At 37.2% G+C, this 25,266-nt stretch overlaps 4 protein-coding genes across 9 annotated transcripts; 2 read left to right on the top strand and 2 right to left on the bottom strand.

The window, feature by feature from the left end:
• Nucleotides 1–8: 8 nt before the first annotated feature.
• LOC100646854 (formylglycine-generating enzyme) lies at nt 9–1,987 on the bottom strand. 2 transcript variants are annotated; one of them, XM_012313255.3, is made up of 5 exons: nt 1,486–1,984; nt 823–1,332; nt 578–749; nt 325–511; nt 9–226 (listed from the first exon to the last, which is right to left on the bottom strand). In XM_012313255.3, exons 2-5 carry the CDS (start codon nt 1,148–1,150, stop codon nt 71–73), a joined length of 843 nt encoding a protein of 280 aa, XP_012168645.1. In that variant the 5' UTR covers nt 1,151–1,332; nt 1,486–1,984; the 3' UTR covers nt 9–70. The 2 variants fall into 2 exon arrangements, with proteins under 2 accessions (XP_012168645.1, XP_003393453.2); XM_003393405.4 differs by having other exon boundaries at nt 823–1,987.
• A 293-nt stretch (nt 1,988–2,280) lies between these two features.
• Nucleotides 2,281–4,262, top strand: LOC100646732 (solute carrier family 35 member B1). The gene is made up of 2 exons (XM_003393404.4): nt 2,281–2,889; nt 3,111–4,262. The coding sequence occupies exons 1-2, from the start codon at nt 2,503–2,505 to the stop codon at nt 3,687–3,689; spliced, it is 966 nt and encodes a 321-aa protein (XP_003393452.1). The 5' UTR covers nt 2,281–2,502; the 3' UTR covers nt 3,690–4,262.
• Nucleotides 4,263–4,349: 87 nt separating this feature from the next.
• LOC100646614 (sodium/potassium/calcium exchanger 3-like) lies at nt 4,350–7,647 on the top strand. Of its 3 annotated transcripts, none has more exons than XM_048409022.1 (7): nt 4,350–4,801; nt 4,956–5,030; nt 5,189–5,712; nt 6,234–6,456; nt 6,572–6,748; nt 6,861–7,169; nt 7,302–7,647. In XM_048409022.1, the coding sequence occupies exons 3-7, from the start codon at nt 5,248–5,250 to the stop codon at nt 7,634–7,636; spliced, it is 1,509 nt and encodes a 502-aa protein (XP_048264979.1). In that variant the 5' UTR covers nt 4,350–4,801; nt 4,956–5,030; nt 5,189–5,247; the 3' UTR covers nt 7,637–7,647. The 3 variants fall into 3 exon arrangements, with proteins under 3 accessions (XP_048264979.1, XP_048264975.1, XP_003393451.2); XM_048409018.1 differs by having other exon boundaries at nt 4,899–5,030; XM_003393403.4 differs by lacking the exon at nt 4,956–5,030.
• A 6,817-nt stretch (nt 7,648–14,464) lies between these two features.
• LOC100646402 (voltage-gated potassium channel subunit beta-2) lies at nt 14,465–24,647 on the bottom strand. Of its 3 annotated transcripts, none has more exons than XM_048408792.1 (9): nt 22,447–24,647; nt 21,481–21,683; nt 20,239–20,452; nt 19,901–20,028; nt 19,608–19,814; nt 19,418–19,515; nt 19,208–19,264; nt 18,858–19,067; nt 14,465–18,750 (listed from the first exon to the last, which is right to left on the bottom strand). In XM_048408792.1, exons 1-9 carry the CDS (start codon nt 22,569–22,571, stop codon nt 18,649–18,651), a joined length of 1,344 nt encoding a protein of 447 aa, XP_048264749.1. In that variant the 5' UTR covers nt 22,572–24,647; the 3' UTR covers nt 14,465–18,648. The 3 variants fall into 3 exon arrangements, with proteins under 3 accessions (XP_048264749.1, XP_020720249.2, XP_003393450.2); XM_020864590.2 differs by having other exon boundaries at nt 21,424–21,683; nt 22,447–24,590; XM_003393402.4 differs by having other exon boundaries at nt 18,858–19,064; nt 21,424–21,683; nt 22,447–24,588.
• Between the last annotated feature and the right edge of the window lie 619 nt (nt 24,648–25,266).

Below are 25,266 nucleotides of genomic sequence, written 5' to 3'. Positions count from 1 at the left end.
ACATGATATAATATGAGATGATTAAATAACATTTATTTAAAAAATCGATTAATTCTTTTTTCGATTAAAATTAAGCTGAAAATGCACATCTAAAACCAAGATTTCCAGCCGTTGTATCTGGAGTATTTTGGCTCCGAGCAGCGCATCTATATCGAAAACAATAGCTCTTGTGACAAAGATAGGAACCGCCTTTTTTCACTTTGTCCGTGCCACTAGATGGGCCATTCTGGAAATATGTTTCATGTTATAAAAATAATTGCCGGTTTTATTTAAAAATAAAGAAAAAACAAATAAAAAAGATAGAGGTAAGTAATTCATATATACAGGATTATTAGGCCCGCCTCGTTTTCTAGTTTCGGTCGTCCACCAATCAAATGTCCATTCCCAAACATTTCCTATCATATTATGTAATCCATACTTATTTGGCGGGAATTCTGTAACAGGTGATGTGCTTTCGTATTTATCTTCTTTAGTATTATTACTTGGAAAATCACCTTGCCACGTATTTGCTCTGCAGATTATTTTAATTTGATGGATTATTTTAATTTTAGATAATTCTTTATATAACTATATTCACCTGTATCGACCATTTGGGATCAAGTTATTACCCCATGGGTACAGCCTATCTGACAGTCCGCCCCGACAAGCAACTTCCCATTCGGCTTCGGTCGGTAATCTTTTTTCTAACCATTCGCAATAGGCAATAGCGTCGTTCCATGATACATGAACAACGGGATGATCCATTCTATCTGAATTATTTAAGTTTATTTCTTTTTACCTCCAACTTATAATTTTGAGCAATCGAAAAACAGATAAACGTACTCTTAATATCAGAAGTTGGACCCTCTGGATGTTGCCAATTTGCATTTTTTATTTGTAACCACCAAGGAGCTTGAGCAACAACGAGCGTTACGTTTGCTCGAACTTTTTCATCTAACAGACCTTCAAATACAAACGAATCTCCAAATTTTTCAGCTTCTGTTCGATAATTGGTTACGTTGACAAATTTTGCAAAATCACGATTACTCACTTCCATCTTGTCTATATAAAAACTATGTAAATATATTTGCTGTTTCGGACCTTCGCCATCTGCGACAAACACAGGTTCGTTTGTACCAATCGTGTAGGTGCCCGCCTCTATTTTAGCCATGTTTTTTAAACGATCTATGCGATTGACACTAGTCTTTTTATAAATATGAAGATCATTGGTTGCTGCACAGTAATCTTCTGTTTCTTTCTTATATTGTGTCTTTATGATGGTTTGTCTGTTAAAGCTACAACCACCACATTGAAGAGATTCCTTATTTGAATTATCTGTTTTGAAGCATGCCGCTGTAGAACATAATGTAATAATTATGCTTGCGAAAACAAACAACACCGTCGACTTTTGCCAAGTTGTCCTTATCGAACTTCTCATTTTATGACTTTATTGATGCATGCAAAATCAACAAATTGATTAATTGTGATTGTAAAAAACACAAATACCTATAAATTCAAGATTCGACAAATATTGCGACCAAAAGTCATTATCTGTCACGAAATACTTTCACTATAAACTTTTAGCATACTGTAAAGAAATAAACATAAAAGATACATATTGTGTGTATAAGTCCATGATAGGATGTGGCAATCATAGTTTTTGTCGTGTGGAATAGGTACGCTACAATAAGCAGCAGAAAATCCCTAGCTGGCCTGAGGTCAGTTTTTGTTTAACTTTAGTAGTTTAGTACACGATCTTATGTATAAACAGGTGTCGACTCTATATACCGAAGTCTAGGGAAAATCGCCTGAAGATTGAGTCGTGACTAGTTGTGAAAAATTAACGTGGAAGACAAAAAGGTTACGTTCCGCGAATGCGAGAAATTCTTTGAATCTCTCAGACAATGACAGATTATTTCACTCATCTCCGTTTGTTTTGAAAGATCGTGGTCTTTCTTAAAATTTCCATGTTGATTTTTCACAATTAGGCACGATTCAATTTTCGGTTTTCCCTAGTGAGCGTCAAGACTCGTTTATATGATCGTGGCTTAATATACAGAAATGGATCTAGAGTGTTGTTCATAGATGAATTGATATCGATACGTCGATGTTGACGTGTGAATGCGTAGATAGACACATATTTATTTTTCTTTTGGTATGCACACATTATATTTAATCTAGCTTATTAGGTTTATAGCCCATTCTAAAAAATGGTGCTTTGAGAAGAGGATTCCCTATCTTTGTCTAACGAACGGCCGATTCTGTGTTGCTGCTGGCAGTTCTCATGTACACACTCACCTCTCTCATACTTTTATGCCCATTCCCCTTCTGCTTACATTTGTGTAATTTACGTGGAACATAACCTATCGTTAAATGCCACGTATTATTTATCTGTCATTTACGTATGTATAGAATGTCTCAAAGATTTTTCTGTTCATCGTGACATCGGCTAATGACCGAAAGAGTAACAGTATAGCAAAATTAGTTATTCCAATATATTGACGCTATACTAATATAGCTATAATGGCTTCTTCAAAACGTTTCAAACTTTTGTTTTGCGCTATCGGTATTTTTGTATGTTATTTTCATTTTGGCATGTTGCAAGAGAAGATCACACGAGGACAATATGGAGATGAAAAAAGCAGTGAAAAGTTTACGTATATGTTTACTTTAGTTTTCTTCCAGTGTCTAATTAATTATTTATTTGCTAAGACTAGTTTATTAACGATCATGAAACAGGGCGAGGACACTACTCCGAAAACTTATTATGCGCTCTCTGCCCTCACTTATTTGCTTGCTATGGTATGCAGTAATATGGCATTACAATTTGTTAGTTATCCAACACAAGTGATTGGAAAAGCCGGTAAACCAATTCCGGTAATGATACTCGGTGTACTGCTGGGGAACAAGGTATTTTGTTTCTTTTTTTTATTGATGTATCATTCATAGATATATAATCAATCGTCTACCTTGTATTATTATTTCAGGAGAAGATTTATGGAACTTGTATTATTGTGTATATATGTATGATTTCTTGTTTGTCGGTTTTTGTTTTTGTTTTTTACAATTTACAATCATATATTTACATATCTTATATATGATTTCTAACAATCAAACACATTATCTTGCAGGTATATCCAGTTAGAAAGTACTTGTTTGTGTTCTTAGTAGTCATTGGTGTAGCTTTGTTTATGTACAAGGATGTCAATCCATTGAAAAAGCATTCCGAGGGACAAACTGCATTTGGAGAATTACTGCTATTACTTTCATTAACAATGGATGGTCTAACTAGCGCTGTGCAAGAAAGAATGAGAGCTGAACACAATTCCAAGTCTGGTCATATGATGTTGAATATGAATGGCTGGTCTGCGATCTTTAGCGGCATTGTCATCATAGCCTCTGGAGAACTTGTCGAATTTATTAAGTTTCTACATAGATACCCTTTTATTATATGGCACATTGCTACCTTTTCTGTAGCAGGAGCATTTGGACAATATTTTATATTTCTTACCGTTGCGGAATTCGGTCCATTGCCATGCTCCATTATAACTACAACTAGAAAATTCTTTACAGTCTTAGGTTCAATACTTATCTTTGGTAATAGTTTGACATTTAGGCAATGGTTGGGCACGTTTATAGTATTTGCGGGATTGTTTCTAGATGCTATGTATGGTAAAGACAAGTCTACTAGAAAAGATGTAACGAAGTAGCAAACGAACGCGAGCACGTTATCTGAGAGATCCTGACTCTTTGAATAGAAAATGATCTCGAATTCTGAGACTTATATATTCGTCATGTTATGATGAAATACGAGTTTAGGAACATTACACTGTAGACAAATATGTGTGTATCGTGGCTTCCTGGTTTCACTCATTGTACGGTTTTGTACTTATGAATGAAATATTTCGAATGAACGTTCGATAGATTTTGATATACTATACCTTTACGAATATGTACACATATATTCGTTTCTATGGACATGTACATTGTATATGTATGTTTGATGCGCGCAGTATGTTTTAGGGTTCGTATGTATATATGCGTTATGCCAAACGAAATAGCATGCATTTGCACGCATAGCGTTTCACGTATGTATTTCTTTCGTTTTATCTCCTTACATCAATCTCATTCGATTACTTGTAATTTTTACAAATTCTTTTTACTAATCATATCATTCGTAAACGTCATTTACGGGGAAAAAATACGAACAGTATCGTGATTATTAGTGTACGTGATAAAAAAGAAATCGATTATGAAATAAAGAACAAATGCAATCATTTGTATACGATTTAGTATATTTATTCTTCCTAGTCGTAATGTATAATTAATCATTTTACTGTTATTTCTGATTATTTTTGTCAATTTCTGAAATATTTTTGTCAATTTATATAGAGAGCAACATGCATATCTTCACATATGTATATGTAAGTCGATGTGGCGAGGTAAGTAAACCTTAGTTTAAAAATGTTTAGTTTAATTATAGAAGCTAACTACTTCGCGCATAGCTAAGCGTATAAAGTGGTTTTAAAATCGGATTTCGTTACTGTTATCGATACTGACGACAACGTCGACGATGGTTAAATAGATAATAACGGCGTTTGAATGAGCTTTAGGAAGGGAGCGTAATCAGTTGAACGTAATGTAACATAAATGCGCAGACTACTTTTCAAAAAGTAGTATTGAGAAACAATATACATAGATCGTAAGAGAACATTCGAAGAGTACATGAAAGACGAGATGAATATATGGTTGTTAAAAAGTTACGCGTGTATCACTGTGCTATCGATATGGACTCCAGCCTCTTACGCGCTACTTGGAAACGGTAAGTGGTAAATTTACAATTAGAGTAGTTAATTTGATGCATACATGTAGTTGTCAATTTGATCGATATACGCGTATAATAGTATACGTTTAAATAGCATTTTTTCTTCGCAACATTCGTCTGTTTGCCTTCTTTACGAACATCGAATCATCAGTGGAACTGGATAGCGCGTAATTCAAAGGGGAACGATAGAAGAGAGGAATTTTCTGAAAATATCAATTGTCTCGATGTACGTACAAGTTGGCGCGCTCAAATATTCAAAGAGGCATGCGCGTATCGATTCTAGATTAAGGTTTTCAGAGAATTTTACACGACTATATTGTTTGTTATTTCCATTGAAAATATATCTTTTACCTGGAGAAAGAGAAAGAAATGTTTCGCTTGTAGAAACATTCTCGATTTACTTGCCGAATGGAATCGCCGAAGCACGTGACATAAATCAACCGATGCTAATCATTAAAAATAAGGTGGCTGCGAAGCAAGCAACGAGAAGCGATGGACAAGAATCATTCGTATCTCTTAGGATCGAAGAAAAGGAAGAAGAGAAAGAAATTAACTGCACGGATCGTTCTATATTTGATTTTCCCGACGATTTGTTCACGTACAAAGAACGTCGTCACGGAGCCGTAGTGTTGCATACCTTTCTCGGATTATATTGTTTTCTATTGACAGCATTCGTTTGCCATGATTATCTATTACCAGCTATCGACTGCATATGCGTCAGTATGAACATAAGCACCGATGTTGCTGGAGCGACGTTTCTTGCTATGAGCAGTTCCTTCCCCGAATTATTCGTGAATATAATTGGAACGTTCCTAACCGAGTCAGATCTTGGTGTTGGTACTGTTGTCGGTAGCGCCGTATTCGACACGTTTGCAACTCCTGCCTGCGGAGCGTTAACGATTCTTTGCGTAAGTACACGCACATATTTAAAAATACACGTATAGTTGAAAATTGTTTTTAGATGATTATGAATATGAACGATAACTAAAAGTAAAGTGAACCGCTGTATGGATGCCAATCTGATATTAACATCTATCGCACAATTTACACGCGATTGTACTGCATAACTATATCTTATATATATAAATACATATAATACGCGTATACATATACGAAAATAATTTTTGGCGAATGCGCTGGCAAATCAATTATCTCACCCATTCAATCTTCTTATAACGATACAGACTTTTAGATAAAAGATGATAAGCATTCTTTTTAAGTATGTATATTTAGATCGATCGTATCGAATACCTATCTCTTTTACTTATCTTCCATTGACCTTGTTAGCGTTACATGATTAGTTTTTTCCTGATTATCTTTTTTGTTTCCTATTCACGTGCGTCTCTATCCTTGAAGTTTGAAGAATTAAAAGGAAACGGTTGTTTCAAAAACACAATTTCTAATTCCTCTTTTATTCTCTTTGACTTAGGCGATACCGTTAGAATGGCGAATATTGTCACGAGACTGTGCAATGTACGTGGTATCTATAGGAGCATTGGTAGCAATAATGTGGGATCGTCGGATTCATTGGTACGAAGCCATGATTTTGATAATGTTGTTCTGCATTTACCTAATCTTGCTCTTTTGTGGCAAAGGTATTTGGCAGTGTTGCGGTAAAATCGTTCCTTTTAATTCTAAATCCGCGACAAAGTGTAAGTAACATTCTCTTTCTCAACTAATTTCCATTGTTTGTTTGTCCGTTTTGAGAAAATATTGCGGGTCGAGTAAGATAGATATCGAGTAACAATTAGTTGCGATTAATTATAGTGTCTAACGTTGGAGAGAAGTTGCCTCGTAATGGCTCTTACAAACTGCGCTCTCCAGATGATGTCGTTGTGGTTAATCCTAGTAAGAACGTGGATATTAAAAAATTGGAAAGTCAACAGCATGATCTCGAAAATGTTCTAGAAAATTTTGACAAATCGCTGGAACGTTCTGTTTCTGGTATGTATGTACATATGTATCTGTGTATATGTATCGTACATGAATGTTGCGAAGCGGTTGAGAAGCATAAGCATATTGTATGTATGTATCATTTCTGTATATTTATTTGCAGAATATTTATTTACTTGGCCAAGGGAACGAACTATGACTGGAAAATGTTGGTTTATGTTTGGTTGGCCATTGAAATTTTTGCTCTATGTAACGATACCAGATGTCAGGATCGAACGATTGAAACGCTGGTATCCACTGACATTCATTATGTGTGTGATTTGGATCGGAATATCTTCTTATTTGGTTTCTTGGATGACGACGGTTGTCGGTGATACAATAGATATCCCGGATTCCATTATGGGTCTTACATTTCTAGCTGCTGGTGGAAATATGCCGGAGCTTGCGTCCATCGTGATTTTAGCCAAACAAGGTAAGCTTAATTTTTAAAAAAATTTTTTTGTATCAAAATTTCTTATTTATTTTGTTGTTACATTTGTTACATTTTGATGAATCAAATCACTGATCGGCGATATAAAATATTAAATGTTTCATATACATCTAGGGGACGGAAATATGGCGATGAGCAATACGTTGGGAGCAAATATTCTCGACATTTTACTTTGCTTGGGCTTACCGTGGACAATAAGTTGCCTAATGAAAGGAAGAGAAGTGGAGATCGTATCAGGAGCTATATCCTACAGTGTACTTACAACAGTTGTTTGCATAGTAGTTCTTTATACAGTTATAGCATGTTTCAATTTTAAATTAAACAAAAAAGTAGGAATCATATGTCTGGTGTTATACACAATATTTTTAATATTTGCTATTCTCGTAGAATTGAACGTTTTCTTTTTTGTAAATTTACCGATGTGTCCTCATATGGATGAATTATATTGATTGATTTTGTATATTCTGCACAGTTTATAATTTGTTTGCCCATTCTCTGTCCTATCAAATTATAATCGTTAAATTTGTTCATCATCTTATTCATCTCGTTAATCTGAGCAATCTCGAAAATCCCGATAATCTCCTTAATCTTGCTGATGTAAGAACAGAAACAATTTTCTGAAACTGGAAGTATCTTCTATATATTATCTAGTGCGGCTTCTTTCACGGTTATCAATGATCTTGTACGTTTCTCAATATTCACGTAGATGATCGAAATTTGTCAATGGTGATGCTTAAAAATCGAAGCTGCGACAGGCACTTGCGAATATCAGTAAAAAATAAAACGAAAGAAGACTTATACGAACGAATTGGGAATGATTAACAACAATTACACGTGATGATAAAAATATTTTCGAGAATCAACGAGTAACTCTGTTTTTGTTTTTTTCTTCAAATTACGATGAGCGCAAAATGGAGAGCAGCGAGCATAATCTGTATAATAGCGTTGCGAATACCAAACTTTCGACCGTTCGCGGGGAGAACGCGATCTCGAAGAAGCGCGCCAACGGGAGTCGCAAATTCCCGTTACGGATTTGACTAATCGACGCCACGAATCGTTCGATCCCTTATTTCGGTTCAGATAATAAGGGTGGTTAAATGAATATAACGCTGATATTAACAGGTTAATATATATTTTCAACGATCCAGCAACTTCAAGTGATACAAGGCTACGTATGTGGAATGACAAACTACGAACGAGTACGATCTGAGACTCGTTTCGCGTTGACGACTGTGATAATGTATCTTCTGTCGATTGACCGTCTTCGACTTGTCGATTCTGCTGACTTGACTTCCGATTCTTGTTGTTCCTTGAACTATGTTTTAACTCGTGCTAGTTTTAGCTGTTACTGATGAGCTTTAATTGTTACTTGAATGTTACTGTGGAACAAGTCTAGAGATCAAGTATAGAGATGAAGTCGAGAGCACAAGTATGAAGTCTAGAGCACAAGTTGACTGTTCTGTAGTCGTGAGAACAAGTATATAGACGAAGTGACTGCTCTGTAGTTATGAGAACGAGTGAAGTTCGTCCTTGTGTGATTACGGAAGAAAGTTCGGAGTAGGTGCCTTTGTTGTATGAAGAAAGCGGATTCGTTGTCACACTTTTCGTTAGGAAAGTGAGGGTAACAATCCACGATGCCCATTGGTTATGATCAACGTTGAGAACGAAGATAGGAGGAAGAAGCCTCCTACAACGTGGCTCATGGGCGACATTTTTAATGGGAAAAAGCTGCTTTTCCGTTAGACAAATATCCGCTTCCTCCGTAATTTGTAAGAACGTGCAATAAATCTAAGGACTGTTTTATTACAAATTGTAGACGAATTCCTTTTACAAGAAATTCGATAACGAATGTCTTGTCGGAGTCGATAATGCTTTTTCGAACTGGACGATGTTAAATGAGAAGTTTGAAATGTGGAGGTTGACAGGAGTAACAGAGTTTGGAGACAATGAAGAGCCGCTGGCGACAGTGGCGGAAGACATGGAAGCTCGCGTTAGGAGCAAAAGAATCGGCGGAAACCTCTTCGTCCATAGCAGATGTATAAAAAATGTAAAGCTTCAAATGTACAGAGCACTCGCCTGGTTTTCGTCATTCGTCGGAGGACAAGTGAGGGTTCTATAAATTAAACCCTCTCTTTTACTGCGTTGTAGATTAGCAAGCCCCAACGATTTTGCGGTTGCGGCGTCTAGGATATTCGAGCATTTTTTGTAGAATAGTCAACACGGCCGAACAAATAAGATTTCCCTATACGTATTCTAGCATCCCGAGTAAACCGTGGCGCTTTGGAAAAATCGGAGCACATTTATATAAACTATAGATTATATTTCCTTGAAGTTCGCTTACAAATGTGCCAGTAATTTGATTTGATTGTATAGGATTTATGGGAGAAATTTAAGAAGTGCTTGGGACGCAGGTAATGTTCTCGCCGGAAAGGATTTTGAACTTATTACTATTGCGATCGGGAAATGGAAAAGTGAGGGTGTCGGGGGGGGGGGGGGAGGAGGGGGAATGGAAAAGGCAATGCAAGAAGACGTTTGTATGTTTTTGAAGCATAAACATCATGGGTTAAACTTCGATTTGGGGTACGCAAAGTTATGGCCTTTTTGTTGTGTAACCTAATAGTTTTCGACGCGTAGAATTTAAAAATACAAGTCTTACCTTTAGGAATACCCTGATTCAAAAGCTATGCGTGTACAAAGTTGAGCGTTGTTAGCGTATTTTACAGATTAGTACGACGCTATGTTGACTGCTATTTATCATCTGATTGATCCGTACAGATGACCGCACAAACTACCGTAACCAGCTGCTTTATGGCATCCTGAGAATTCGGTTTTCGGAAGCAACATTCCACAATAGAACAAATCCACCGAATAACACACAATATCAGCCAAACCCTCGAAAAGAAAAAATACTGTTCAGCGGTATTCCTTGATATTCAACAGGCATTCGACAAAGTATGGCACGAAGGGTTTCTTTACAAACTTAAAAAAGACCTACCACACGCTTACTACTCCATCCTAAAGTCCTACCTAACCAAAAGACAATTCATGGTTAAATACTTAGACGCCATTACCACAATATTCCCAATAGAAACGGGCATACCTCAAGATAGTGTCCTGGGACCCCTGCTGTTCTCCACCTACACTGCCGATTTACCAATATCAACAGAAATAACTATAGCATCATTTGCTGACGACACAGCGCTATTAGCGTCCCACGCCAACCCGATAATTGCTTCATCCACTCTCCAGCGAGGTCTCGACTCTATAGAAAAGTGGTTCCATAAATGGGACTTCAAAATTAATGAAAAAAAATCCACACATGTAACCTTCACGCTGCGAAGACATCTGAAGACCCACAGGTCACCATTAACAATATAACAGTTCCTAACAAGGACACAATCAGATACCTGGGCATGACAGGAGATTAACATGGAAACAACACATCACAGACAAATCGAAGCAACTCAGGGGCAAACTCAAAAAATTTTATTGGCTCATTGGCCGTCGCTCCAACCTAGGCACGCAGAACAAAATTACGCTCTATAAGACCGCAATAAAACCTGTCTGGACCTACGGAATCCAACTATGGGGAACAGCAAGTAATTCCAACATCGAAATACTCCAACGCTTCCAATCGAAAACGCTAAGATCTCTAATAAATGCACTCTGGTATGTTACCAACGAAACAATCCACCGCGACCTCAAGATACCCACAGTCAAAGATGAAATATACAAGTCCAGAAGCAAGAGTCAACAACCATCACAACCCATTAGTCACTCAACTATTTGACACGACGGGCCAGATCAGCAGACTAAAAAGAAAATACCCTTTACGTTAAATCCTTAGATCCTACTAGAATCAACAATATAAACTATTATAAACCATGTCATTGTATCACGCCAAATGAAGTTACTGAAAATTCTCAACGAGAATTGATTGTAAATATTCTAACAAATAAAAAAAAAGTTTATGGTGGGTCCTTGGGCCTATTGAGGGTTTGAAGGGCGGCACGTAGACCGTTGGCTGTCAAGCAGCGCGGAATGGAGTGCAGATGTCTTGCGCGACATAACAAAATGGTTTAATCGTATTTACGTATTGTCTACATTTGACGCGGTTAACCTCTTTCGATGGGACATCGAAATTGCTCGGTCTCTGCGCCTCCGAGTCATAAATTTATATCAGCAATAATCATCAGCTTTCGATGTTTGCGGCACTGTTTACTGCTACGTAAAGGACTATTTTCTCGCAACCAAATAAATAACAGCTGCTTCTTTTGGGGCGGTTAAGCTATATAAATTCCATTTTGTTATGGCCATTTTTTTTTTAAAGAAAACGTAACAAAATAAAAGTTAAAACATGAAGAAATAGAAAACGGAGCAAAATAAAATAAAAAACATGAAAAAAGAAAATAAAAGAAACGAAACGAAAAAGAATTTGAAGAAAGGAACCTGGCTCTAAAAATGCAACTAAATTCTTCGAATGCACTGGAAGAACTATTACCTACAGGCAACTTGAAGCATTGTTGAAACGAAAAATTAAACATATACAAAACATATGTGGTTAGGGGCATTTGATACACAGCTCCAAAATGGTCGCCAACTATGTGCTTCTATCTATAGCCAGCGACTCCATTCATTGGACGAATCATAGTAGAAGACAACATGGCGTCAAAGTAATAATTTTTTTGTTCCCTAAAGTAAGGTTTAGCTACATCATGGAGAATTGTCGCCTTCATCGATTCAGAGCATAAAACAGAATTTAAGAAACTATTCCTAACTTTTCGAATCTCTAGATTTAGGACATTTTCTGGTTCGTTGGAGGGATCTATCGTCCAATGGAATATAAAATCATAAGATAATGGACAAAGAACGACGAAAGATGGTTATCTAATCAGATGACAACAAGGTGTTGTTTTCTGCGTAACGGCGAACGGACAACATAGATCGAATTGTATGTTTAAATGCAACTGACTATTCAGACGTGGCACACGTTCTGACATGCTCGCCAAACGCCGTCTGTTACGTGTCGCATGCGGAAAATGAAACAAGCCGGCATTGCGACACAATATTTAGTATCAGTGTGTAACGTGCAACGTGTCAAATGTACGTAAAAGACTCATAAAGCCAAGATCCCACTTCGACGGGGAAACCGCGATGTGCAGCATACGGCGTGTGAAACGCCCGTGTAATCTTAGTGTAAGAATAATCGAGTGTCTTGAATTAATGACTATGTAGCGCAGTTTAAATTGTATAATTATGAAATATATATATATGTAGAATATTGTGAAACTTATATTTTGTACAATATTTTTGGTAATTGTTTACCTCAATGGATACTACGCCTATGATCTTGATCTTCACATATGTTAAAGAAATGATTCTGAGTAACTTTTCTTTTTCTATATTGACATCATGCATGCTATACTGACAGCATGGGTAATAACCAGCTTCTTCACAATGGCTGGATTGATCAGTATGTACCTTCATTTTCCTGGGATAAGAGTTGATGTAGATTTTAATAGCGGCTGCCAATGCATATGATATTTGTGCGTTCAAAAAATCTTTTTGCATTGCTTGTTCTTCGTTCCGAACAATCTATTCCACTTACTGTTTACAGTTGAGAGAACCTCAGCATTGGTCGTTTGAAAAAATTCGCCCGTTATAAAGATCGTTTGCAGGCCACCGCGATGTAATATAGGCAAGATTCAATATAATAGTAACAATAGCTTTTTGCAAATATGTCGGAAATTGTAGAAAACCATTGATTAAGTTATTAAGAAAAGTTATTCAAAATCATGTCCTTAATAACGTGTGTGAAAATCAAGATCATCGGCATGGTGTTTCTTAAGGTAAATAATTACCATATATTTAATAAGGAATAATTTATTTTTGTACTCGAGGTATGTAAATTAATTTCATGACAAAAAATAATTAGGCAATGAATCAAGCAATGGATTAATTTGATTGATTGTGTACGCATAGCGATAAAACGCTTGAATGCACATACAACTCGCACACGCATACGATACCCATATGTACATGTATAAATGCATATACGTGCATAAAAAGGTGCATTGTACGAGTAGTAGCTTATTCATTTCAGCTTATTAGCCCAGAAATTGGACTTGGTTATATAGATTACAATATATACATTATTTTTATCCCATACTGTTGCTGAATCTGCTTTACATAATCGTTTCTTTTGTTTCTATTCTAAAACCGTCTTTTATTTGCTCAAAGTATTTCTGTTTCTTAAAGGTACCATAAACTACTTCATTGTCTACTATTTGCACTTTACACTTTGCGCTGGCTCCTTTGCTCATCTCTCCTCCGTCCCTTTCTTCCTTTTCCTCCTCTATACCTTTTTTAGCCATTTCGTTAGTATTTCTTCCACTCTCAAGTTTGTTCTACGAATTTCTTTGTACATTTTCCAGTGTTTAAATATCCCGCTTGCTAATTTCACAAAATAACCTCTTTTCTTCTTCAACTCAATCAAAACCTACATGCGCTCTCCATGCTACCGCGTTTTACTCTTGCTAATATCTTTTGTTTTGTTATCTTCCTTTTCTACGTTAAATATTTTCGTAAACTTCCTGTCGTTATTCTCCTGTATTTCCTACTGTATCTAGGTAAATAATTGTATTCTGTTCCATTGTTTTTATCTTTTTACACCTTTTTCCTCTTCCTTAGGATCTCCCCTACGTCCCCATTCCCTTCTTCTATAATTGTTCTACTACTTCTTCGCTGTACCCACATTCTTTGAAGTGTTTTAACCTTTCTTTAAGTCTTTTACTATCTCCTTTTTTTAGGAAGACTTTTTGCTACATTTTCCTTTATCTTTCTTTCGTATTCCAACGCTTTTCTGGAGTCTTTTCGTCCAAACCTTCCTTTCCAATCCTTTCAAGTTCTGTTTCTTCCGTTCCATACGCCAGAACCCCTACTATCAGACTGTTGAATATCTTCATCCTCCTCTTGTGATCATTCCTAAAAAGCCTCCCTTCAATTGTCCTCAAAATTGCCTCATGATTATGTTAGCCTTCCTTGCGAAATTTCTATCACGTTCATTGACTTTAAGTACATACTCTAATTATTTAAACTGCCTAATTTCTCTTTCTAAAGACTACGATCTTCGATTTATCCGCTTTCAAGATCAGCTCTTTTTTTATCCAAGTACTTTACAAGTTTTCTTATTCCTTACTGTATTATAAGAATATCACAACGTAGCATGGTAGATGAAGAAGGTAACGAGACAAAGGAGGATGCAATGAAATAATGCATAGGGTAACGTGTTTCTTTTATTTATAATTCTTTCAAAATAGTCCCCTAAATACTTGATACATTGCTTAGAACGTTCGTATAAGATTTCGAAAGACTTTGAGAAAATGTTCCGTCTTATGAAAATGTATGTGTGTGTATGTGTGTTTTACATTTTTTGGAGCATTAAATTATTTATTGAATGAAACGCCGCGCTGTTTTTTCCATTTCACAAATTTACGATCGTGGTTTCGGGAAAAGAAGAAGGAAGTCGGTAGAAGAAGATAGAAGGTAGATCGAAGATCACAAGATAGTGATCGGAGTAACGATCAAACCCCTTTTGGCCCCTATAATTTTAGGGATTTTGTCGTTGAGAAATACGTTGAGAAAATATGTATACCCGCGGAGGACAAGTTATATACATTATATGTGACTGGTAATGCCATCTAGATGAAATTTTCGTGCATATTATTTCTTTATTGACAAAATAGTTGACCAAAAAGTACGTTCGTATTGAACACTTTTATTCGAATTCGATCTCATTGTATTTCGACGGTTGTATCATAAATTAATATAGAAATATAGATAGGTAGATGCGTACTCGTATCATCGACAATTTAAAAAGATGCTACAGCTTCGCAAGAGCGGTTATTCTTTTTTCGTGTCAGTACTTGGTATTATGCAACACGCACATGACACAGTTATACGAATATTGCCTACATATACACGTGTCCTATTCAGCATCGATTGTTTAATCGACTGTCGCGATTCTATGTACGTAGTCGGGTTCGATTCAATTTGATACGATTCGATTCGATTATGTGTTCGTGGCCATCCTTACTGATAGTCGATTAAATCAAATTACGAACTCCATCCATAATAATAAATGGAAGACCGATCGATTTAATCACAGTCCGATCGATTTTTCGTTGGTATTAATACAATTCCTTATGCTTTCGCAATTTCTGATTAAACAATAACAATTAGCCGCGTAAACGAAGATTATTCGATAAAGTGTATACTATTTGACTGGATAAGATAACCAATGACCGACTATGTACACTATGTAGTGTATACATGCAAGTATATATATGACAATCATGCGCATGAAATTCGTTTCGAATATTCGCATCTTTGATCGTCGATAACGGGTCAATAATAATGACGGTATCGTAATTGTCCTACCGATTTCTCGTACACATTTCCTACCTATCTATCTACAAGGCGCGTGAATAAAATCTTTAAAATCTTACATTTTAAACGAGTAACAATCTCGGACACAATCTCTCTTAATTCGTTCAATGAACGAACGAAATAACGAACGAACAATCTTGATTCGAACGTAACGCGATCAAGCGATGAAAAACATCCGCAAAGGATCAAGATTGTCTATTCATTGAACATTTTCCATTTGACTCGTAATTAATCGTATCATCGCCGTTTCTGTATCGCTTCTACTCTCCGACCTCTTTCTTTACCTATCCTTCCTTTTTCTTCTCTTCCCCTACTTTCTTTGCCTCCCAGCCATTTCCATACCTAATCGTTCTTTCATTGCTAATCGACCTGCTCTCTCTTCAAATCACATCGACTATCATCGATTATACAGAGGATTGTTTTGTTCGCGCGGAACACAGTTGAGGCATTTCATATATTTTAACGATCATTCGTATCATGGCTCGTCATTTGATTCACGACAAAACGCTCGACGTTTTGGCAGTTTGATATCTTCCTATCGACTCAAGTTTTTCCAACTTTTTGAATTGTCCCAAAAAGTCGCGTAACCGCGTTTTAGTTTGCCTAGATGCCATGTCTTCGAGATCACGGCAAATCAAATATATGTACATACTTGCACGCTTCTGTACACATTTGTTCGTATTATCGAGTTATTATATATATATTATATAACAATATATTACGCTTCGATAAAAACTTTCGTGGAAAATATAGATCGTAACCTGGATGAAAAATCGCTAAATAATTAGCGTAATCGGCAAAAGCGTAGCCAGCACTGCGATCGGTGTTCGATCATTATCATTTTAATTACCGATAGCTAATCGCGCAGCTACCTAACCGACCCCATTAACGAGTTTGCTGTCTTATTCCCTGTTATCCGAATGTATAATATAAGTACTTATATTCGAATATATACCTACTTATTATATATTCGAATGCATACCAGGGATCAAAGAGTCACTAAATAGCAACGTAGTCGTAACAGTTAATTATGATTTACATATATACAATCGGCAACGGTTGATAATTTCTGTAATATCACCGTCCCCATATTTGTCCCGAAGTTTGATCACTTATTCGAATTTCATTGGAATTTCATTGAACTGTCTCTGATCTTCTCTCCTTTCTCTCCTTGACGTGTCATGTTTCACTTCCGTTATTTATTTAATGATATTCTCACAGTTGTTTTCACCCCATATACACGAAATGGTATATGCGGATTAGTAAGGTAAATATACATGGATCGTTCGTCTTCAGGAATATTCAACATTGGTCGGTTCGTGACCGATGTTATTTGAAAATGATCTTACTAGTTCTACGAGGCTTTGCGCCTGTCGCGCCGTTAGGACGGTTTTTATTCGGAAAACTAAATGCAAGAAAAGAATATTGCTCTAACATTCTTGCGGGAGATAGCAGATAGTCGAACGAATCGAACGAAATAAGCGTATAGCGGAAATATTCTTGTACCGTGATTTTTCTGCGCGTATCTATAAACCCATTGAAACCTTTTTCCTCGCGTCACACGCATTCTCTTTTTTCGTTCTATATCACATAATTTCACTTATCGCGCTTGCCCGCTTTCGTCCTTTCATACCCCTATCTATCTAAGTATATACATACTTATCTAACTATTTACCTTAACTATCTACGACTACTTACTGATAGACTATCCGTCTATGTCATTTACCTATCCTACATAGCTACTTGGCTATGGTTTGGGGTAGTTAACTAGCAGAATGGCTAGTTAGCTGACCGGAGCTAGCTGTCCACCTGTGATTACGAATGGTATACGCACGTTCGAGAATTAAATCAATCGTATAATCAATCATACGAAAACTATCTCGCACGAACGTAGATATTATAGCATGAGAACGTACGTGCGTAGCTGTATATGTATATGCGTGTGAATTCCGACCAGTTTCACATTGTATTTCCTTATATTGGTTTGCCTTGTACACGGATAAAGGAATAAAACCTTGGAAGGATGAGAAACGATTCAATATTGACAGTTTGCGATCTCAATAGAGATGACTATTCGCTTACTATCAATCCCAACGGCTACAGTACTTTATTAAATATTCTCAGATAAATTGCAGGAAAAATATGGAAAACGAAAAAAAGAAATTCTTTGAAGCTGAAAAAAGTAACCACAAGCATTCATCTTATCATCTTACACAGCTGTAATAAAGACATTACGATATTCTATCTAATTTACGAATGAACACCTGGCATAGTGAATCATGGGTAGAAATTCAAGTCGTACATTCATAGAAAACTTGTATTCGATCGCTTTTCTTCGAAACGAAAGAAGTGTACGCAAAAAAGTTTTCCAGTTATCTTCAACCTCTCTTTTCCGCATTTAAATGTCCCTATTCCAAGAAGATTGCAAAGAGGATAATCGTACAGCTGCATCAAAGATGTGTGAAAACCGTGTCTGTAATTTATTCGTGAACATTTATCGTGAAATATCGAACGTAACCGCGATCGTAACCGCAATCGCAATCGTAATGGTAATTGTAACAGTGACTGTGACCGTAATCGTAACCGTAACCGTAACCGTAACTGTAACCGTAACCGTAACCGTAACCGTAACCGTAACCGTAACCGTAGTAGTATTGTCGTCGATTCATTTTCACGTGAATATATTCGTGCCGGACACCTAGAACGTGCAGCAGATGCCTTATTCGAATGTTTCTTTCTCGTTTAATCTTGTGTGATCTCGCTTGGCATCATTTCATTCATTTTAGTTCATCTTAGAATTCGGTTTTAATCGATCCAATTTTACCCGGCCAAGATCAGGCTGTGCATAAATTTACGTACACGTACTAATGTGACTTCATTGTATTTCGCAGAATGGTAGCTTGCCGGTTAACTCTTTCGTCTGCTCTTGATCTTGGCTATTAGCACCTTCGCTTTTTGGGCTGCCTCCATCTTCTAAGGAGCCCCCACCACTTCCGTGGGGGCAAATTGATTGTCATCTGAGCGCCAATGTTGAAATCATCGGAGGTCGCGACGGTTTGTTATCAAGAATTCTTTCAATTTCGTTCATTATATTGGCGTTCAATTTTGGAATTAGCTGAAACCACGCATCGTTTATAACAATTACCCGTTCGTTTCGTACGCGGCTATCGAAATCGAGATACGAAATACGAATGTTTAATTTCACCAATAAGAAATAATTACCTGTAAACTTTGAAGACTCTCGTACAGTTGATCTATGTTTGATGCACCGAGGAGAAGGCACTGAACACTTTCATTCTTTAAAGACCACGCGATGGCCAACTGTCCGAAAGAGCAACCGAGTCGTTCGGCGAGTGCACACACATCTCGCAATTTATCCGAATATTTTCGCGTTTCGTCATCGGCTGACTTTTCCTTCCAGCCGTATTCCTGCTGAAACAAAGACAGAAAAGAACACGATAACGTAACGTACGTTCACACGTAACGTTCGTTTATTCCTTTAACTTTTACGTATGCTTATGTGCGTGGAAATACGGCATAGCCTATCACGATATGCGAATTCGACTACGTACTTCTTTATACAAAGATTGCGTTTCGTCTTCGGTCCAACTGAATGACGAATATTTATTCTGAAATGAAAAGGTAAATATTGCAAGCATTATTCTTTTGCTAGCGCTACAGATATTTTGAGGCCGACAGCTACCAGCTTCCTCAATTATTCTATGAATAATTCTATATATTCTATGAAATATACCGAAAATTTTCTTTCTGCATAATATTACCTTATACGAAGATCTCGATAAAAAAGATACACCACAGTCGTCAGGTTTCGAAGAAACCATGCCGATCGTAACCGTGGACCACGCCATCAGACCAACACCTACGGTTTACAAACGACTTTTTTGAATATTGTTAAGGAATATGCATACAGTATACTATGTCGAGTAAATTGGACGTTTTCCGATTAAATACCGATTTTATTGTACAACTCTGGCATATAAAGTTCTGGTTTTTCTCTATAAAATAGATGATATTCGGCTTGTTCCACGATTGGTGTGACACAATTAAATTGACGGCAATTCGTGTAAGCTTCCATAATTTCGACAGGGGTCCAACGAGACGTTCCCCAATACATTACCCATCCTTTACTTATCACGTAGTTCATTGCACGTACTATTTCTGAAAGAAGAAAATAAGTAAGCATCGATTATTTCAATTATTTTTAATAGCGCATTTTAATTGTACCAGAGAAGCAAGAAACGAACCTTCCATAGGACACATAGGATCTACTTTGTGAATCATTACAATATCGATGTACGATAATTGTAACCTGACTAAAGATGCTTGCACCGATTCGATTATGTGTTTTCGTGACAATCCACGTCCCTCTGTCCTGCGATGATCAAATTTCATAACGTCATACATCTGATTTACATATCTACGTCGTACTGTTTGCCAATTTTTATATTTCTAATTTGTCAATTTTGATCACCAATTTTTTTGATCATCAATTTGATTTTTTGAAATGTAGTGATTCTCCCGAATCAGTATTTATCATTTTTATTATCCATTTAGAAGTTAGATCAATTCGATCGATACTCACTTCGTGTTCCAATATATTTTGGTGGTAACGACGTAACTTGAACGATTCCAAGCACGTCGTAATAAAATTCGCCCAAATTGAATTTCTGCTCTATGACCGCTATGAGCTTCGCTCAGATCGAACACATTTATTCCACTGTCATAGGCGAGGGCAACTACAGCTTCAGCTGTTTCCTCATTACTGCAACCTCCTATTCCGAAAGTTGTCCATGTACCTACATGTATAAAGCAATTTTGTTAACTCACTTGTCTCGATTCGGTGCATATTAATTTAATTTTTTCACCGTTTTCAATAGACAAATATGATGCTGCATACGATTTCCACCTTTACATCTATCGTTATTTTTATTTCAAAAATTGCAATACATGGTCCGACAATCGATCCCTAAACCTTTATTACGCATCACGTATACCTATTTATCTTTTTCCCTCCTACCACCACCAACATCATCATCATCATCGTTCCGAATCATTGGCTCTCACACGCGGCAATTTTTCCCTTTCTCTTCATTCTTTTTCATTCCCTTTTTTCTTTGTTCATTCGCCTGAGATTTTGATAGCTCATAATCTCAGAAACACTTACGCAGTCTGAATATAATGATTTATCTTCGATCAAATCTCTCCAAAAACATTTATAATTTTGGGAAATATTTCCAATTACAACGACGACGACGCCAACCACTGCGACCACAATGACGATCACGATGACAATGAACACGACAAGCACAATTGTCACAACAAAAACAACAATAAATATAAGAAGTTATCTGGATATGGATATTATTGTTATATTACGTGTCTACCTATATTACTTTGTTCACTAATTATTTACATTGCATCTTGCTAGAAAAACGTACGTGAAAAGCGTGCATGCCCACGTTGGTGGATATAAAGATTGCATCGACAAGATTTACTAGGCGAAGCAAAAGAAACAAGAATAATAACTATAAATGTATGGAATGGACAAAAGGAACGGAGAATGGCACTGTCGATGGATTGAGAAAATATATAGTTTTCATTGTTTACTGTACAATACCTATAGTCTAAAAAAATATGGCCAACATAATACTACTGACAAGCTATCTGAAAAAGGAGTATAGTAAAGCATACATTGAGATGGAATAAAACGGGTGGGTAACCGCGATTCTGTTCGTTTCTACGAAAGTTGGGAAAACATTCAGCGTACCTAATCCAACATTGGAAACACGTAGACCGCTTTTGCCCAAGTTGCGGTAGCGAATACCTGGCGAAGGATGCTGTAAGCGCTGCGCTTGTGCGGCAATGCAGTTAGTCAGTAGCTGTTCCTTCGTTCCAGTGGTATTACTGCAATGTACACCAGAGTCCACGGCATTGCCACCACCGCCACCGCCGCCGCCACCGCCGCCGCCGCCGCCGCCGCCGTTGAACTCTTCCATGCAATCCAAACTCGCTATAGGTGCACGGCAGCTGCGCGTATAAAGTATAGGTACAGAGTAAGTATTAATAGGACACGATCGATCGAATGTTCGATACAACCGCATAAACATTTACAACTAGGAATTCGTAACATGCCAGTCTATGTAAAACATTACTCGCTTGTTATTTACTCAAAATTCAAAATTAACGGACTGCGGAAAATTGGAAAAAATATTCCAGCTAGTGTATATATTACGTTTCACTGTGTTGTTATGCAGCTATATTATCGCAACGAGTCGATTACATATTAGCTATGTAACTGACTTTGCCACTTCAAGTATGTAAGAAATTCTTCGTCGCACATGTCGCGATGTATCTTCCTCTTGGTAACATGTTTCTGGTACCGAAGAGCAAAAGAAATATTTTGAAAACATTCGATCGTTATCGCGTGTGTCTTTATATGAACGTGTGTAGAAACGCGGAAAATATGATATAGAAAATATGATAGGCGGCAAATATATAATATATATAAATATATATAAATAATTATACGACAACAAATATGATAGAAGCAAGATAATGTTTGTCGAGATGTTTTGTTATAGCAGTCGCTGTTAGTTTGTTATACTATTCGTTTATCTTAAACTTGTTGAATTTGGTAATATGGAATTTGTATATGCAGGTACGGATACAGATTCGACGCGACGTGATGAAAATAGCAGGAGAATACGAAAAAGAATTGAACGTGACGCGGATGGAAACAGGAGAAAAGGACGAGGAGGAACGGTACATCATCGATCAAGAATTCACTCACCGATAAATAGTTGGCAGTGGATAGTAGTCATCATCCTCCATACTACTATTCGTATTTGCATTGTTATTTGTATCATTTCCCGCCGTGGATGTATTGCCGAGATTACACAACATTAAACGAGACATTGTTGTATATCTTCGATATATATGTATATATGTATGTATGATAGAAGCGGAAGATGTTTCAAGAGAACGGAAATTGCGAAGAGATACAAAGAGAAGGCGGTAAGATTAAATCTAGATCGGACAAATGCGAGTATGCTTGTTCATTCGAGCCCCGAGAAAAATGTGAGTAATTTCATAATAATTTCATTCGCATTTCAAATTCGATATTAATTTTCTTTCGACGATTTTCACTCACATTATTTTCTGGTCCTAATCCTAGTTCTAGTGCGATGATTGTAAATTTCGTTTCGGAAATAAAGAGTAATATTCTTATTGTGAGTGTGACTGATTCGATTGAAATTCTAACAGAATGAAATCGAGATAAATCGCGAGTATCTCGAGTATCACTGTATCACTGATCCATGATTTGGTTCATCGAATGATCCCAATCGATTTAACGAGTCGTTCTATGTTTTCAAGTCACAGCATTTGATATATGTATTTATTGCGCATATACGTTATATAGGCACTAGTTTTTCTTTACTTAAGTTATTTAGGCACCACAGTAAAGAACATAAGGAAGTACTGTTCGCAACTAGTCACGTGATATCGAAATGTTCTGCAAAATCCTTTTGTGGTTTTACCTGGTTCGATCAGAATATTATTCAAACACTATGACACGGAATATTTATTTTAAAAACTACACGTAATTACGTAAAAACGAACGGTGGTCGATATGAGTATCGATATGTGGTACGATTGCTGGCGTGGCGCGGTGAGAGAGGTAGGGCGCGATGATTATTAAACTCCAGATCGGACACTAACAACGCCGGACACTAAAAATCCACTTTTTGCGGATTATCCACTGGTCCAACTGATAACTTTGTAATATATCAAGCTGATACAACGTTAATGCGACGAAATCTCATTCAGCGATTCCAAACTCATTTTCTATCATAATGTAATTCTGTACTATATTGCTTCGAACTCTGCTTTCTTTTCCAATTCAGACTTGAACTTTCGTGACGTTTCTTGTCAAATGCGAGTCTTGATCTTGATTTTACTCTCGATCCAATTTTTGATTTCAATTCTCTCTCTTTCTCCCTCTCATTTAAAAGTCGTGCGCCAATTCCAGATTAATCTTCGTTGTCAGTCGCGTGTAGGTAAAAACATTCGGCGCCAACTATCCTTATGATCCTCGTTCCGATTTCTCTTTCAAATAGGACTTGCCTTCCGCGGTGTTTCTGTCGAAATACCCGTCTCTGGATAATCGATTTTACGTTGCGATTTACGGTGAGACTGACGAAACGTTTGTTAAGAAGAGCAATAAAGAAGAGAACGTTGGAAAACTGAAAACACCGAAACGTAGAACAAAAAATTTATGAAAATGTTAGGATCCTATTGTAGAAACGGCGAGTGTTATGCCTTCTACGTGGTAAGCAACACTGCATAACTTCGATGCACTGTGCTCCCTCCTTTACAGCAGAACCTACGAGCGTGCGTGCTGTCCCGTCTCTCTTCCACTACGGGTACCTTGGTGGTTTAATGCGCGTGTGCGCGCGTGCCCGCGCTCGCGCACCGTGTATCCTACCACGCCGCGTACACCTAATCCCTACCGTTCTTCCTCGTCTCTTCTCACAGGGGGTTGCGGTTGTTTTCAGAGCGCATGACGTTACCGTCGTCGCATTCAACGCATTCAGCGCATTCGCCGCATTTGCCGCATCGAGCCTCTCCTGAAATTGTATTTCTCGCCCGTCCACCCTTTGTCCTATGCTCCGAACTAGGATCATCTAATCGTTTGCTCTATTCTTCTTCTCTAAGTCTCCTTCTTTTCCTAGTTTCGTCCTTCCGTCCTTCTATTTTCTCTTCTTAAGTTCATTCGGAAACCAATCGATTTATCGTTTTCCTTCTCCCTCCCTTTCTCACTCTCTCTATCTCTCTTTCTTTCTCTTTCGAATAACTTGAATTCGTTATCACTAAATCCTTGTCAGACGCACTGGTTATGATCTCGTTTTATGTTTTCCTTTTTATCGATACAACATGAAACGTATATGGGTAAATAGATATGTATACATATACAAATATTGTATACGAATATAAATGGGTAAATCGAAACTGTACATGAAATGTTCAAATGATCGGTAGCATTAATTGTTCGGTCAATTATTAAGGGTACAAGAATTCACCGGTATAAAATGTAACGGTAACTGTCTCTGCGACAACGCCGCATTGCAGATCCGGCGTGGTGACGTGCAGCTGACCCCTTCCTGAACCGTTTATGGTCGCCCACGTTGTTCGACCTACCGACCTAATACGCGCTCGACCTACTGCCATCCAATACAGCATGGATCCACTGCTTAGTACATACATACTTACTTACTTGAATGCGTTTCACCTACTGTTTCACGTGTTTGGTACACACGTCGCGCTGCAATTGCATGCGTGCGCTTGCATAAATACACATCGTATAAATGGAATATCGTATTGCTCTCTACATGATTCACTGAACCTCATGGTACAGTTCTCAATTAGTTTTTGTATATGTAGATTATGTATTTGAGGAATGGTGATCAACGCGCTAAGCTCGAAATGCTAGAAACATGTAAACGTTGCGTATCGCCTAAACTTTGTTCGAATCTCATTCCAAGCAGTGAGAGTAGTCCGATCTTTTAAAAAGCACAAAGCGATCTTTAATGTTCTACTTACCTGTTAAAAT

Source organism: Bombus terrestris, chromosome 1, assembly GCF_910591885.1.
Source record: "Bombus terrestris chromosome 1, iyBomTerr1.2, whole genome shotgun sequence".
NCBI classification, from domain to species: Eukaryota; Metazoa; Arthropoda; class Insecta; order Hymenoptera; family Apidae; genus Bombus; species Bombus terrestris.
Note: the sequence above shows the minus strand (reverse complement) of the source record. Positions and strands in the feature narration are given on the sequence as shown.